Source organism: Brienomyrus brachyistius, chromosome 9 (assembly GCF_023856365.1).
Source record: "Brienomyrus brachyistius isolate T26 chromosome 9, BBRACH_0.4, whole genome shotgun sequence".
NCBI classification, from domain to species: domain Eukaryota; kingdom Metazoa; phylum Chordata; class Actinopteri; order Osteoglossiformes; family Mormyridae; genus Brienomyrus; species Brienomyrus brachyistius.
Window position 1 is genome coordinate 2,815,869 of NC_064541.1, and position 15,912 is coordinate 2,831,780.

The window sequence follows — 15,912 nt, forward strand, 5'->3', positions numbered from 1 at the left end:
CATGATTTACATACTCGCTGATTGGTTTTAGTGCTTGGCCACTTGGCAAAGACCTACGTGGAGACCATTGCTAGTGGTGGTGTTCCCTGTCTGGAGAATGCTGTGGTTGCCCTGACCCAGATTGAAAACGAGGCAGCTGTGCAGGAAGGATTGCAGGTGTACAGAAATGGCATGAAGGAGGTCACCTTCCCAGTAGGCATGGAGGAGATATCCAAGCAGCACCGACACTGGGATTCCCAGGCCATCAAAGCATTCTCAAACCGATCCTTTAAAGATGAGAAGGGCGAATACATGAAAAAACTACTGGTAGGTTTCCGTCCCAGCCAGCTTATAATGATACTGACTTAAGGTTGCTGAAAGAATGTAAACCACAACAGAATCTGCTGTGTTCATAGGAAACCATCAATGAAGTTTATGCTGCGCTTCTTGCTGAAAACGAGGAAGCCTCAGAAGAACTTTGCAGACAGCTGCTTTCACAGCTTTCTCAGCCAATGGCCACGAAATTGGAGAATGGATCCTATGCTAAACCGGGTGGGTATGAGCTTTATTGTGTGGACCGCCAAGCTTTACTGGATGAATACAACAGAAAGCCCAACAAAGGAGTCAAGGTAAGAACTACAGATAAAACTGTCTACAACCCAAAACGACTTGCTGTTATGCATGTGCTCTGTGCCTTTCAAAAGCTGATCTATATCTACTGGAATTGGTCATTTTCATCCTGAATACCCTAAGCAATAAGGTCTTTATCTGTATTGGTGAAATGGGGAAAAACAAGTCATAAAACCATAGAGTATCAGTGTCTTACACCCATTTGTCTGTTACGATCTTTTCTTGTCCTGATGGATTTTAAAGGCAGAAAAAGTCCTGGAGAACTTTCTAAAGGAAAAGAGCACAGAATCTACTTCAGTCATGCAGTCTGATAAACAACTCACTGAGAAGGAGAAGAAAATCAATGGTAAGGTTTTATTACAGCAATAGAATAGAATAGAACAGATAATTAATTAATCCCCTTGGGGAAATTCTCTTTACTTGCCTACGCCATCTAACTCTCCATGAAATGCATACAGGTGATAGTAAGCTTGGGGGTCACAGCGCAAGGTTAGCCAGTGTGCAGCACCCCTGCAACTGAAGTTTAAGTGCTTTGCTCAAGGGTTCTGATTGAAGACATGGGTACAAAAGCTTACAAGAGAGAGAGATAAAGAACAAACCTGTTTTTCCTGAGTAGTCCATTATTTATAAACATTAGTAACTGAGGTTGTGTTCATGTTGGACCTGTTGCTGAAGTCTGCTTCTTTATCCACATATAGCAGCCTGTAATTTTGTCTTCTTCAACCTATTATTTAATTACTTTGTTTAATTCCCATTTTCATGTTCATCCATCCATCCATCCATTTTCCAAACCGCTTATCCTATTGGGTCGCGGGGGGTCCGGAGCCTATCCCGGAATCAATGGGCACGAGGCAGGGAACAACCCAGGATGGGGGGCCAGCCCATCGCAGGGCACACTCACACACCATTCACTCACACATGCACACCTATGGGCAATTCAGCAGCCCCAATTAGCCTCAGCATGTTTTTGGACTGTGGGGGGAAACCGGAGTACCCGGAGGAAACCCCACGACGACATGGGGAGAACATGCAAACTCCGCACACATGTGACCCAGGCGGAGACTCGAACCCAGGTCCCAGAGGTGTGAGGCGACAGTGCTAACCACTGCACCACCATGCCGCCCCTCATGTTCATTTATTATACTATTATGTTTTATGTTTATGGCGATATATTAACTATGCCGACACAGCATGAAGTTGCAGAGAAATTTATGTTGGAAAAATGTGTCTTCCTGTGCAAAATGCTCATCTTGAAAGGTTTGGTTGGGCCCGCTTCCTACTGTATATAGCACAGATTACTTTGGTGAATTTTCTCATCAATGTAGCTAATAATAATAATAATAACAATTGTTAGGTTCCAAGGAGGACGGGCAGGCTGGAAGCGGCAAAGGACGAGGTAGATAGGTGGAATAAGGGCAGACGAGGGTTTATTAGGACTAACGGGGGGTAGAAAGACACGACAATGACCGACATCAGACAGGGCAAGACGTGGACTGATATACAAAAGACAAGCCGAAAATAACAGGCAACAGCTGGGCATAATCGGGGAAGCCCACGTGGATAATCAGGGGGCGTGGCACATGTAGAACCCCCCCCCACCCCAAAGGCACGCACTGTGGGCGTGCCTCAGGGGAGGTGACGGATGAGCAACAAAGGGACGAGGAACAAACACAGGAGGAACAGAGATGGGAGGCCAGACGGGAAGGGCCGGAGGAGAAAGGGGAGCCCGAGGAAGCCTCAGCAGGTGACGGGCAGCAGCCGGAGGGGCCACAGGCGACCGGGAGGCCGGAGCAGGAGGGGACCTCGAAGGGGCTGAGGAGACAGGCAGAGGAACAGACGCAGGGGATGAGGAGGGAGTCGGAGTGGGCACCAGGGGAGGCAACGAGGAAGCTGTAGGGGACATCAGCAAAGGCAAGGCCCCCAAGCCCCAGCCAAGTTGAGCAAGGGCAAACCAGGGGGCAGGGCGGGTGGGACCATAGCCTCGGGCGTAGCAGGAGGCAGAGGGGCCTCAGGCGTAGCAACAGGCGGAGGCAGAGGGGCCTCGGGCGTAGCAGCAGGTGTAGCAGCAGGGGCCGCGGGCGGTGCTGCAGGCGGAGGCTCGGGCGGTGCTGCAGGCACAGCGGGCGTAGCCGGGACTTCCAGCTCGGGACCAGCAGGGTCCCGACAAATCGAAATCAAGCCAGCAGTCACTTCACCACCAAATTTGCTTGGCAGTTTCTAAAGTAACATCTCTGCCACTCTGTACCCAAACCTGAAATGTAGTGATGGGCGTATGCATGTACACCCCTTATACCAACTTCTGAAAAAATGGATTTACTGTATACCCACCAAAAAATTGTCAGAAATACATGTCAGTCAGAAGAAACGCAATAATACAGTATAACAGTATGCCCACGTATCAAAATAACACCACCGCACTGGGTATAATGTTTGTCATTTTTAAAGATTGCATGCATCATGTTAGACTACCTCCTGTATGCTCCAATATACAGATATAACTATATCATGATACATGTTTCTATGCATAGGAAGGGACAGGAAGACAGTTGACTATAACCTCCCCCGAGAGTGCATTCGGAATTACTTCCCAACAAGGAGATGCTTTGTGTTTGAAACCCCAGCCGCTCCGGATAAAATGGCCCTGTTCATCATTTAAGTCATTTAAGTCATCATGTAGTTTTTTCATGTATTCGCCCTTCTCATCTTTAAAGGATCGGTTTGAGAATGCTTTGATGGCCTGGGAATCCCAGTGTCGGTGCTGCTTGGATATCTCCTCCATGCCTACTGGGAAGGTGACCTCCTTCATGCCATTTCTGTACACCTGCAATCCTTCCTGCACAGCTGCCTCGTTTTCAATCTGGGTCAGGGCAACCACAGCATTCTCCAGACAGGGAACACCACCACTAGCAATGGTCTCCACGTAGGTCTTTGCCAAGTGGCCAAGCACTAAAACCAATCAGCGAGTATGTAAATCATGATTATTCAAAATCCATAGTTACTATGTAATATCCAGTGGGAGTGGATTTATTCTAAAGGCTTTTGCCTTCCAAACTACTGTATGAGGTCCAATTTAGGCATGAACACAATCTCTTTACATCCATCCATCCATTTTACAAACCGCTTATCCTATTGGGTCGCGGGGGGTCCGGAGCCTATCCCGGAATCAATGGGCACGAGGCAGGGAACAACCCAGGATGGGGGGCCAGCCCATCGCAGGGCACACTCACACACCATTCACTCACACATGCACACCTATGGGCAATTCAGCAGCCCCAATTAGCCTCAGCATGTTTTTGGACTGTGGGGGGAAACCGGAGTACCCGGAGGAAACCCCACGACGACATGGGGAGAACATGCAAACTCCGCACACATGTGACCCAGGCGGAGACTCGAACCCAGGTCCCAGAGGTGTGAGGCGACAGTGCTAACCACTGCACCACCATGCCGCCCCTCATGTTCATTTATTATACTATTATGTTTTATGTTTATGGCGATATATTAACTATGCCGACACAGCATGAAGTTGCAGAGAAATTTATGTTGGAAAAATGTGTCTTCCTGTGCAAAATGCTCATCTTGAAAGGTTTGGTTGGGCCCGCTTCCTACTGTATATAGCACAGATTACTTTGGTGAATTTTCTCATCAATGTAGCTAATAATAATAATAATAACAATTGTTAGGTTCCAAGGAGGACGGGCAGGCTGGAAGCGGCAAAGGACGAGGTAGATAGGTGGAATAAGGGCAGACGAGGGTTTATTAGGACTAACGGGGGGTAGAAAGACACGACAATGACCGACATCAGACAGGGCAAGACGTGGACTGATATACAAAAGACAAGCCGAAAATAACAGGCAACAGCTGGGCATAATCGGGGAAGCCCACGTGGATAATCAGGGGGCGTGGCACATGTAGAACCCCCCCCCACCCCAAAGGCACGCACTGTGGGCGTGCCTCAGGGGAGGTGACGGATGAGCAACAAAGGGACGAGGAACAAACACAGGAGGAACAGAGATGGGAGGCCAGACGGGAAGGGCCGGAGGAGAAAGGGGAGCCCGAGGAAGCCTCAGCAGGTGACGGGCAGCAGCCGGAGGGGCCACAGGCGACCGGGAGGCCGGAGCAGGAGGGGACCTCGAAGGGGCTGAGGAGACAGGCAGAGGAACAGACGCAGGGGATGAGGAGGGAGTCGGAGTGGGCACCAGGGGAGGCAACGAGGAAGCTGTAGGGGACATCAGCAAAGGCAAGGCCCCCAAGCCCCAGCCAAGTTGAGCAAGGGCAAACCAGGGGGCAGGGCGGGTGGGACCATAGCCTCGGGCGTAGCAGGAGGCAGAGGGGCCTCAGGCGTAGCAACAGGCGGAGGCAGAGGGGCCTCGGGCGTAGCAGCAGGTGTAGCAGCAGGGGCCGCGGGCGGTGCTGCAGGCGGAGGCTCGGGCGGTGCTGCAGGCACAGCGGGCGTAGCCGGGACTTCCAGCTCGGGACCAGCAGGGTGCGCCACGGATGCAGGAAGCACAGGCAGATCAGGAGCCAGCAGGACAGGTAGATCAGGCGCGGTGAAAATGGACGCTGCCCCTTTAAGAGTCCTGGGGATTCACGGAATGGCGTCCCACATGGCTCTAGCTCCCCGATTCACCAGCCGCGCTACCCGATAATGGTAAGCCGCCAGAGGCGGCAGCTGCTCTGCGGCAGCTAAATTAGGGGCGAGCCATACCGGTGCTTGGATTGGGAGGAGTTCCTCCTGATACTCCGCCGGGAGAAAGGCAGAGGACAGAGAGAAGGTGCCCAGGAGGGTCGTCGGGTCATCTGCTGGCCTCCCCTTCGGTCTCCTCCTCCTCCTTTTCTGGCCTGCAGCGGTGGAGAGAGGCTGCGCTGTGTCCTCCGGGACGGGAGGTGGTACCGCAGCCTCTGCAAAACACCGAGCGGCTAACTGAGCTCTCCGCTAGGTTAGTCGCTGCAGCAGCCAACGGAGATTTTTGCGTACCTCCGCCAATAGGTACATGTCTCCAGGTGGGGACATCCACGCCAGAAGGTCGCCGCTCTGCTCGACCACTTCCAGCGCCACCGGGTCCTCCTGGACCTCGGGCTGTTTAAGCCAATAAATCACCTCTTGTAGCAAACCGAGACGTTGGCTCTTGGTCTGCTGCAGCATATTGGCTTGGCGGTCAGTCATTCTGTTAGGTTCCAAGGAGGACAGAAGCGGCGAAGGACGAGGTAGATAAGTGGAATAAGGGCAGACAAGGGTTTAGTAGGACTAATGGGGGATAGAAAGATGTGCATTACAACAATGACCGACATCAGACAGGGCAAGACATGGACTGATATACAAAAGATAAACCGAAAATAACAGGCAACAGCTGGGCACAATCGGGGAAGCACACGTGGATGATGAGGGGGCGTGGCACACACGAGGATCGGACGAGCTGGGTGTGACAACAATAACCATACCAGATACATGCAACCTACAAAAGACACAGATAAAATACACAGGTCTGACACATGAAATACATAACCTCTGGCAAATGGATAGAGTGGTCATTGTCCCCATTGTTCTTTCCTAAGCAGGTGCTACATGCACTATACAAAAGCCTACAAAAATGACATTTACACCCAAAGACATATATTACAGTACAAAATGCAACAATAATAAACACAGGCCACATAGTCAGGAAATTCCTTTCACATTAATAAACCTGTCCTGATGTCTTGCCCTTTACTCGACATAGGAGATCGCCATGGGCACCATGGGCATATCCCAGAATAATAATAAAAGTAAGACTTAAAACTGCTGCTTATCCACACTGATATGTATTATGTACAGAACTGTGCAAAAGTCTGAGGCAGTCAAAGAAAATTATATTTAAATGATCTTCATGTTAGTATAACACTGATTTTTATGGGTGTCAGGGTGCGTTAGCTAAATACTGATTTCATATTAGTTCATCATTAATGAATCATTTCACAACTTTTCTCTCAAGCAGTTAATATATTTGTTAATTTTGTTATCCTTTCTGTACTGAAGGAACTAATAAGGAATTACTGAAGTAACATGTAATGAAGAACACAAGTGAAATACTGATCATGTTTTTTCATCATTAATGAATCGTCATGCACCTTTTATTTCAAGTAGTAATTATAATTGTTCATGATTTGTTCACGATTTGTACTTAAGTAGTAACTGGACTTTTACTAGGTATTTGTGCCCTGTCTAGTAAAGTGTTACCATTTAATTAAATTTGTTTAATTAATTATTTGTGTAAACTTTGATCATCATTTGATCTGCCTTGTTGGAAAGCTCTGTGACTAAGCTACAACTTACTAAAATTTCAGCTGTCTAGGTGTGTTTTTAAAGATTTCAGAGCTAAAACTCAAACTGAAGCTAAATTCATAGAATAAAAGTTAGTGGTTAGCAGTTATGGTTAACTTCCTCTAAATTTTTTAGCGGTTTGTTGGTTTAGCATTGTCAAAGAGTATGGAATAGTCTTACTGATAACGTAGTGCAAGCTGAATCCTTGGGTTCCTTTAAATCAGAGCTAGATAAGATTTTAACAACTCTGAGCTATTAGTTAAGTTCTCCCCAAGCGTGCTTGATGGGCCGAATGGCCTCCTCTTGTTTGTATAGTTCTTATGTTCTTAAATTAAACTATGTAGTTAGAGGATTAGCAGCTATTGAAGCTAACTTTTCAATTAGCTGACCCCAACAGAATGAAAGAACAATGAAGAAATGGAGGAAATCACAGGCTGTATTTTATCTAAAAGTAGAGGTGAAATATTTGCTTGTCCATTCAATTCCCCTCTCCCCTTGTTGTAACTGAATGAACAGAGAAAAGAGAGAGAGAGCCGCACTACTGGCTCAACAGACAAAAGCTGAAGAGGAGAAATGTTTAGAGATGGAGAAGACCCTGGAGGATGAACGCAAAAACCATGAGAAGGCACTGCAGATGCTTAGAGAGAAAATAGCGGATGAATTAGTCTACCAAAAGAAGGAGACCGAAATGGCCATAGATTGCAAACTTAAAGAGCAGAGGGATCTTATTGAGAAAGGCTTTAAGGAGAAGGCAGAAGTAATGAAACAAGAAATCGAGAACCTTAAACAGAGAAAGACAAACAAAGCAACTCAGGCAACTGGTTTACAGATTATCCCTTGCCAGCTGCTAATACAGCCATCCAGGCAGGCAGCACTGTCTTACAGTTAAAATTAATGAAGAAATCTTTTAAAAAGTAAAATAACTTTGTACCCTCATAATTTGCTTCATTGAGAAGTAACAGATTTCATTGTAGATAACAACAAGTTGGATAAATAAAATAACATTCTTCATATCTCACTTTGTAATGATTTGATTATTTAGGTATTCAAAGTCCTTTTCAGAAAATTGTTTACACAGGGACTGTTTGTCTTTGTATTTCTTAAAGCAAATCCTTAACAATGTTATTCTTTCCTGGTCTTCATAAAGAGTATTGAAAGCCATCAAACTCACACTCTGTGACATTCACAAACACTGGCCAGTGCACAGATGAATTTCTTCTATTCTAGAGGCAGTCATTCCCAGTTTTTGTCTGTTTTGTAACAGAGGAGGAGTTGAGATCTCTCAAATTGGAGCAGGAGAAGAGAAGGGAAACTCAAGAACGTCAGATAGCAGAACAGATGCTTGAGGAGCAAGGTTTACGTCACCAGGAGACCGTACATCATCTGAAGGTACATTTATTCATCTTATTAGTCTTTTGTGAAGGAGATATTTTAATTTGAAAAGGTAGAAGGAATTTCATATCAGATTAGATGGTAACTTAGTATAGTCATCTATACAATGTTTAGAGCTCCTGACTCTGTAGATAATTTTTATATTAAACCAATATAACAGTGAAAGATAAACAGATTTTGGATCCACGGTTTCCTTGCCCGGACGCGGGTCACCGGGGCCCCCCTGGGGGTGGGGCTCGATGGCAAGAGCCTGGTGGCCAGGCCTACACCCATGGGGCCTGGTCGGGCACAGCCCGAAGGAGGCACGTGTGTCCCCCCCCTCCAATGGGCTCACCACCTATAGGAGGGGCCATAGGGGTCGGGTGTGATGTGAGTTGGGCAGCGGTCAAAGGCAGGAACCTTGGTGGTCTGATCCTCGGCTGCAGAAGCTAGCTCTAGGGACATGGAATGTCACCTCTCTGATGGGGAAGGAGCCTGAGCTGGTGCGCGAGTTGCGGCTAGATATAGTCAGGCTCACCTCAACGCACGGCTTGGGCTCTGTATGACCAGCCTGGTCCACATGGGCAGCAATAAGTCGGACTCATTCCCGGTGAGGGTTGGACTCCGTCAGGGCTGCACTTTGTCACTGATTCTGTTCATAGCTTTTATGGACATAATGTCTATGGGCAGCCAGGGCGTTGAGGGTGTCCGGTTTGGTGACCTCAAGATTAGGTCTCTGCTTTTTGCAGATGATGTGGTTCTGTTGGTTTCATCGGACCGTGACCTTCAGCTCTCACTGGGACAGTTCACAGCCGAGTGTGAAGCATCTGGGATGAGAATCAGCACCTCCAAATCCGAGACCATGGTCCTCAGCCGGAAAAGGGTGGATTGCTCTCTCTGAGTTGGGGATGGGGTCCTCCCCCAAGTGGAGGAGTTTAAGTATCTCGAGGTCTTGTTCACGAGTAAGGGAACGATGGAGCGGGTGGCTGGGCTCTCCCTTAGAGATAGGGTGAGGAGCTCAGTCATTCGGGAGGGACTCAGAGTAGAGCCGCTGTTCCTCTGCATTGAGAGGAGCTAGATAAGGTGGCTCAGGCATCTGCTTAGGATGCCTCCTGGACACCTCCCTGGTGAGGTGTTCCGGGCATGTCCCACTGGGAGGAGGCCCTGGGGAAGACCCAGGACATGCTGGAGGGACTATGTCTCTCGGTTGGCCTGGGAATGTCTCAGGATCCCCCCAGAGGAGCTGGATGATGTGGCCAGGGAGAGGGAAGTCTGGGTTTCCCTGCTGAGACTGCTGCCCCTGCGACCCGACCTCGGATTAAGTGGGAGATGATGGATGGATGGATGGATGGATGGATGGATGGGTGGATGAAGATAAACAGTTAAAGATACGAAAGACCTTAAACATTCTGATTTGAAAGAATGGCTGAGCACAGCAGAAATGTCACTCACATTTTGTTCTGTGATGTTAAAAGGAAAAAATGAAACGTGAGGCAGCTGAAGCTCAGCAAGAAATGGAGCTCGCTCTGCAGAGTAAGCTTCAGGAGCAGAATGTGCTCATGGCTACGGGCTTCAAAGCGAAGGAAGCAGCCATGGAAGAGGAGATTCAGAGGCTGCAAGTGGGGATCAACGAGGCCAAGCAGAAACGGGAAATGGATATGATGGGAACGGTCAAAGACGTCATGACTGTCATCTCCACTGGCTTAGACACTTACTACGGTTACAAAAAAACCCGTGAGCAGCGCAAACTGCTGGCACAGAAGCATCAAATGAGCAAGGGAGTAAAGACCCCAAGGCAGGACGCAAACCCCACAAAGAACCAGTCGAAGTCGTCTGTCCAAAATAAGTCAGCCCAAGGGGTGTCGACACCAAGCCAGAAAGATGGTACTTCTGTGTGATTTCAAAGAAGTAATCTTTTCTGCATCACTTTATTTTCCCAAATTTCTTTTCAAATCATAGAAGTGTTTCATTGATGAGTCAACATGAAATACCTACCTAAAATATCAAAGTACTCCTAATACTTTATCCAGTGTAGCATCTTTGGGAAACCAGGCCCAGTCCTGGAAAATAAGCCACCTCACAGACTGAAGGTCACCCTATATCATAAGTCAGATGGGAAATCTCATGGGGGTGGGGAAAAAAGAGGCTGAGAAACTCCTATCCTAGGTTGCCTTCAAATGCAAGACAGGTGCAAGACAGATGAGGTGGATGCAAGATAGATGTAGGATAAGTACAAAACTCATTTTTGGCCAAGAGAAATACTGTATCTTAGAGAACCTGTAACAGTGTGAAACTCATATGTGACAAATAAAAACTTCAGTGTATTCACCATGCCTCAGTGATCACCAGCGTCTTGAATGCAAGCCACTAGTAGACTGCAGGGAGTCAATGAGTAGCTCGCATAACATGCAGCACAAGAAATCAGATCATTTTTACCATCACCAGCCCTGCACCCCAGGTCTATATATTCTTGAATCAAATGCATGGCTCCCCATATTATTTTCTTTGTAGAAGTAGCCTACACTAGGTACATTCATATTGAAGTTCTGGAACCTGGTCCCTGTTCCTAGGATGTCTCGACATGGAACTTCTGTAGCTCCTGGCCACTTTCATGTGTCGCTTTCACACCACACAACAGGAACTGGGACCTTCATGCTAAATAAGTATGGGAGACGCAAAAGATTAAGAGTTAAACAATTTCACACTTAAATTCACATGAAACTGCACCGCCACGCCAAAACAATAGTGGGATCGAACACTGTCAAAATGGGACAGAACCTTTGACTTATATTTTATTTATATAACCCATCACATGATTATGATTTTTATTAGATCTGTACAGCAGATCGATCTTTTGTTTTCCACAGAATAAAAAAAACAATGTAACGTTATCCTAATACTGTAAGTGCTGGCAAGTTGCACCACCAGTACTGGTGATATTAGAAATATGTCAGTTATTGATTGAATTTTCCAATGCAGAGATATTCAGACACAAGCAAAAATAAATGGATTAATTGATGCGTTAAATGTAACTGAGATACAAAAATAATAAGAGGAGCAAAAGTCTGCTCAGTTTTTGCTCCACTACTTTTGTCTCTTTTCCCTACATTTCCGCAAGTTCCAAGTTAATGCCAGTGCTCTTGATGAATTAATCAGCATGTTTATTGCTGTAAGCGCCTCCCCTGCAGTTTATGTTCAGACAAAAAGTACCTACTCTGGAGTAGGGGGTAAAAACAGGTTCATGAACTGCCTCCGAGGAACTACAGTCAGGCCGTGTTCCTGTGATGTGAACACAACAAGTTCAAAATCCATTAGCAAAGAAACTTGAGTAACACATTTTATTTACTGTGAGACTGATCTAAATCATTACTGCACTGAGGTGAGCGTTCAGGCCATTTCCAACATAGTGAAACCACCCTTTTAATGAGACCTCTGGGAACTGAGTGCCACACCTGAGTGCCTAGTGAGCGCTGAGGGAGAACAGTTGGTTGATGACATGTGCACTGCCCCTCCCTAGCCCCCGGTATCACACACTCTGCTTCTGGTGTGGGGAAGCAAGTCACATCACCCGCAACTGGCTTGCTCCGAAACAGCAACCAGGAAATGCCAACAGGTTGCACGGTAAGGGGATCACCACCCACAACGAACGCCAGTTCAACCCCTGTAGCTGCACCCAGAGTGGGCTGGCTCGGCAAGGCTCGCAGTTTGTATGTCGATTGCCTGGTAAACGAGATGCCCTGCTGAGCCCCGGTGGCCCAGGGTCCACCAACACCCTCATCGGCCTAGGTGTCCTGCCAAGCACCGACAGGGCCACTCCAACCGGCTAGGAGACACCGAATGTGCAGCTGACAATGACTGCAATGCACAAAACAATGATGGGAACGAGGTGGCTGCAAGTCAAGCTGGCCAGACACACAGTGCTGCAGGAGGTCTGACTTTCTGACATGTCCAACCCCTAAGTCTGATTAAGTCTGGACTTAGTAGTTTGTCTGGGGGCTGCCATCGATATGTTGGGGGCAGCCCTCCTTTTTCTTTCTGGAGACTGAAAAAATATACATGAATTGGTGGGGGCAACGTGGTGGCACAGTGGTTAGCACTGTTGCCTTACACATTTGGGACTAGGGTTTGAGTCCGGCCCAGTTCCATGGGTGTGAACTTTGCATGTTCTACCTGTGTCATTGTGGGGTCTCCCCCAGGTAACCCAGTCTGGGACACTGCGCAAACTAAATTTGTGGGTAGGCACCATTTCAAAACCACACACAAGATAAAAATACAAAGTACTTAAGTTCTTGAAATGTTACGTAATTAGTACATTCACCATGATTGCTGCCCTGAAATGTGAGTCATCAATGTCATGATGAAACATCTCGTTGATGATGTGTTGAGTTATTGATAGAAGACTGGAATGATGAGGCTTGGAGGAGGGGATTAAGACATGATTTGATGTTGTGGGTAACAATGAAGCAAATGAAAGTGACAAAATGTCATCCGGTATAATTTAAATATAGCTGGATGGGTACAAGAGCTGCAAAGGGAAATGTGTGGAAAAAATATTTTGGTATATTCATAGGTAAGTACAGCAATAAATTTGATGCGTATTATTATATTTTGTTTTTTTGTTATTTCATTTTTTGTCATGTAATGGTAACAAACAATTATGTTGTTTTGTAATGTTAACACTACAATGCTGTGCTGTCATTGTTTTTACCAATCGATCTGGTTTGATAAATTTATGTTTTGGCATATACCTTTAAATTAAGGTCCTTCTGAAACATGGTAATGTAACTTTTATACTTGTCTATTTTTATTTTCATCTATTCTTTTCAGTCAGAAATATTTTTTTTGTGTGCTTTGAAAGATACAGGTCAGTTTTGTTTTTAAGGAACTATACCCAGCTATACCATATGGTTTGATTGTTAAGATGCTTTAAAACTTTAACCTAATTTAAGAACAGTTATTGATAAGATAAATTACTAAAATCTAACTAAAACACACAAAGGACTTTTATTGTGTAATTGTTTTGTCTACCTTTCTACCAAGATCCTTGATTTCCACTTAACAGAGGACCTCTCCTGGTCCCTCAACTCCTCCTCCATAGCCAAGGAGGCTTGACAACATCTGCACTTCTTGTGGAGGCTGAAGAGCGCAAGCCTCCCCCATCCGATCCTCACCACATTCTATACCAGCACCGCTGTTTGGTACGGGAACTGTAATGTTTTGCACTGTAACGCGCTTCAGCGGATTGTGAGAGCAGCTGAGAAGATCATCGGTGTGCCCCTACCCCCCCAAATGACATTTTCCAGACCCGTTGCTACAACGAGCCATAAACATTGTAAAAAACCCTTCCCATGCACTACACAAACTCTTTTTCCTCCTACTGTCCGGAAAACGGTATCGAAGCTTCATACCACAAGCCATCAGAACTCTGAACACACACTAATATCTAGACAGACTCTCTTGAAATTCCTCTAAACTGCATATACAAACTACCTCTAAATTGCAACAGCACTTTACTTATTTACAAAGTTTACATTCCTAAACTATTTATTATCTCTGCACTATTTATTTACTGCCTGATTGCACCTTGCACACCCTGTTACTGCAATGTTAAGTGTACTACTATATATGTTGCACCGGGGCCATGGAGAAACATTGTTTCATCACTCTTTGTACATGTATGAAGCTGTTGACGACAATAAAGTAACATTGAGCCCTTAAACCTTTATTTAAAACCAGTATTCCTGTAAGATGTAATACAGGATTTGCAGACTGATATGATGCTAAATTGACATGTTTGACAGGTCAATTGCTTAATTTAGCTAATAAGCTCAGCTCTGATTATTCTTGAAGAATAGGAAATAGTGCTCCTGTAAGCTCAAGAGAAACTTGTTTGTCTTGTCAGGGCTGCTGCCTGTTGACTGACCCTGCGCTGTGACCCCTAAGCTATGGACAGTAAGATGAGGTAAATGCAGAGAAGAATTCCAATGTGCTTCTTCAAATAAATGTCATTATTATTGTTCTTTTGCGCATGCAGATCAGTTCAGAACCTGACCAGTTCAAAATGAAATCTGATATTGGCCACATTCTTAAAACATAAAAAATGTGAACAGGCAAACAAAAAATAGGGTCTCAGCAGAAAATCCTAATTGAGGACCTAGGCTTGCAATGTGAATGTGGCTTTTGTAAATATTTATTTTTTTATCTTTGCCTTAGACAAGGGGTGCCTACGGTGCCACATCGACTAGGATCGGTACTGTCACACTCAGCTCGCCGATCCTCGTGTGTGCCACGCCCCCTGATCATCCACGTGTGCTTCCCCGATCGTGCCCAACTGTTTCCTGTTATTTTCGGCTTGTCTTGTGTATTTAGTCCGCGTTTCCCAGACTTGTCATTAATGTTAGTTCGTCGCCATCTCCTTGAATAAACCGCGATTCCTTCATCCTGTCTACCTGCCTCGTCCTTCCCCGCTTCCTGCCTGCCCGTCTACCCCGCGAACCTTACAGGTACCTACTTCAATGAATATTTCCACCATTGTACTTATTTCGTAGTCACTACACAAATAAGTTATTCTGCCTTGTTAAATAAAATCGTTCTTACAGCATTTTTTATAAATTGCTTGTCCAGACACATCACACATGATCACACTTTACTTGAAGGCTATGTAATAACTTAGGTACTCTTTTACTACTCATCAAATCATGAAATACATTACTGTGCAAACGTACTAGGCAGTCAAACGATGTTTAAAGCTCTTTATGTGGGTAATAAGTACACAGGCAGGAAGCAGGGAAGAACAAAGCAGGTAGCCGAAAGTCGGGGAAAACGGGGATTTATTAAGGAGAAGACGGCTACGGGCAGGGGAGGATAGAACAGCACCAACATCAGGTAACATCAATGACTTTTATATTTAACATTTACATTTAAGGCCACTTAACCAATTTTTTTTTTTCGTCCCCTCCCGACCCGTCGAAATGCCTCCGACCCGAATTTTTTTTTTTAATTTTATTTCGTTAAAATCGCATGGAAAATGCCCAAGAATGACGAAATTTGAATTTCCCGCGCATTCCACACCGACGATTGATCCACATTGTGTAATCCTAGTCTTGGAATGGTTTCATGAACGTAAATTTGTCTCTACCTGAGATGGGCTGGTGCAAAGATTTAAATCTAGGGAAGTGATGTGGTACATGTTCTTAAGTACTTGTTTGTAGAGTTGCATTTCCTTGTTCAACCATTCAGGTTCCTGTATTTTGTAAATTCCTCGTGTTTTAACATGTTTTAATACACTTTCTTTCTAGATATATGTTTTAAAAGCTTGGTTATTCATTTAGAATGGGAATGACAAACAGAATATTGGTTTCAAATAGTATCATTTTTATATTCACGAATGAAACATCAGCATAAAGTATCCAAATCCATAGTTGGGAAGGCATTTATGAGATACACATGGATCAAGGAATTTACATTCTTGTATTTTCTTACATTTAATATATTTGAAACGCAACAAACTGGAAGAATTGAGAAGGCGTACTAAGTAGGTCTGCTCTCTTCGGTATATATTTTCAAATATGGATTTTCTTACATATTTGAAAGTCGAAACAGTCAATCAAAATTTGTGAAAAAAAATAAAAAAT

General features: G+C 45.4%; 2 protein-coding genes across 17 annotated transcripts in view; both read left to right on the plus strand.

The window, feature by feature from the left end:
* The window catches only part of LOC125749187 (guanylate-binding protein 1-like), a 115,132-nt gene that overhangs the window by 80,731 nt on the left and 18,489 nt on the right, over window positions 1-15,912 (plus strand). For 10 of the 16 annotated variants that reach the window (XM_049026182.1, XM_049026185.1, XM_049026187.1 and 7 more), the window contains 5 exons: window positions 32-306; window positions 396-608; window positions 853-955; window positions 8,172-8,296; window positions 9,754-10,611. In XM_049026182.1, the coding sequence (XP_048882139.1) occupies window positions 32-306; window positions 396-608; window positions 853-955; window positions 8,172-8,296; window positions 9,754-10,176 (1,139 nt within the window). In that variant the 3' untranslated portion in view covers window positions 10,177-10,611. Of the gene's footprint in view, window positions 1-31; window positions 307-395; window positions 609-852; window positions 956-8,171; window positions 8,297-9,027; window positions 9,722-9,753; window positions 10,612-15,912 lie in introns of those variants that run through there. The other 6 variants (XM_049026191.1, XM_049026180.1, XM_049026181.1 and 3 more) reach the window with 6 other exon arrangements.
* The window catches only part of LOC125749194 (interferon-inducible GTPase 5-like), a 40,442-nt gene continuing 39,189 nt past the window's right edge, over window positions 14,660-15,912 (plus strand). Inside the window, exon 1 of the mRNA XM_049026212.1 lies at window positions 14,660-14,781. The gene's annotated coding sequence lies outside the window, so the exon portion shown is untranslated. The remainder of the gene's footprint in view (window positions 14,782-15,912) is intronic.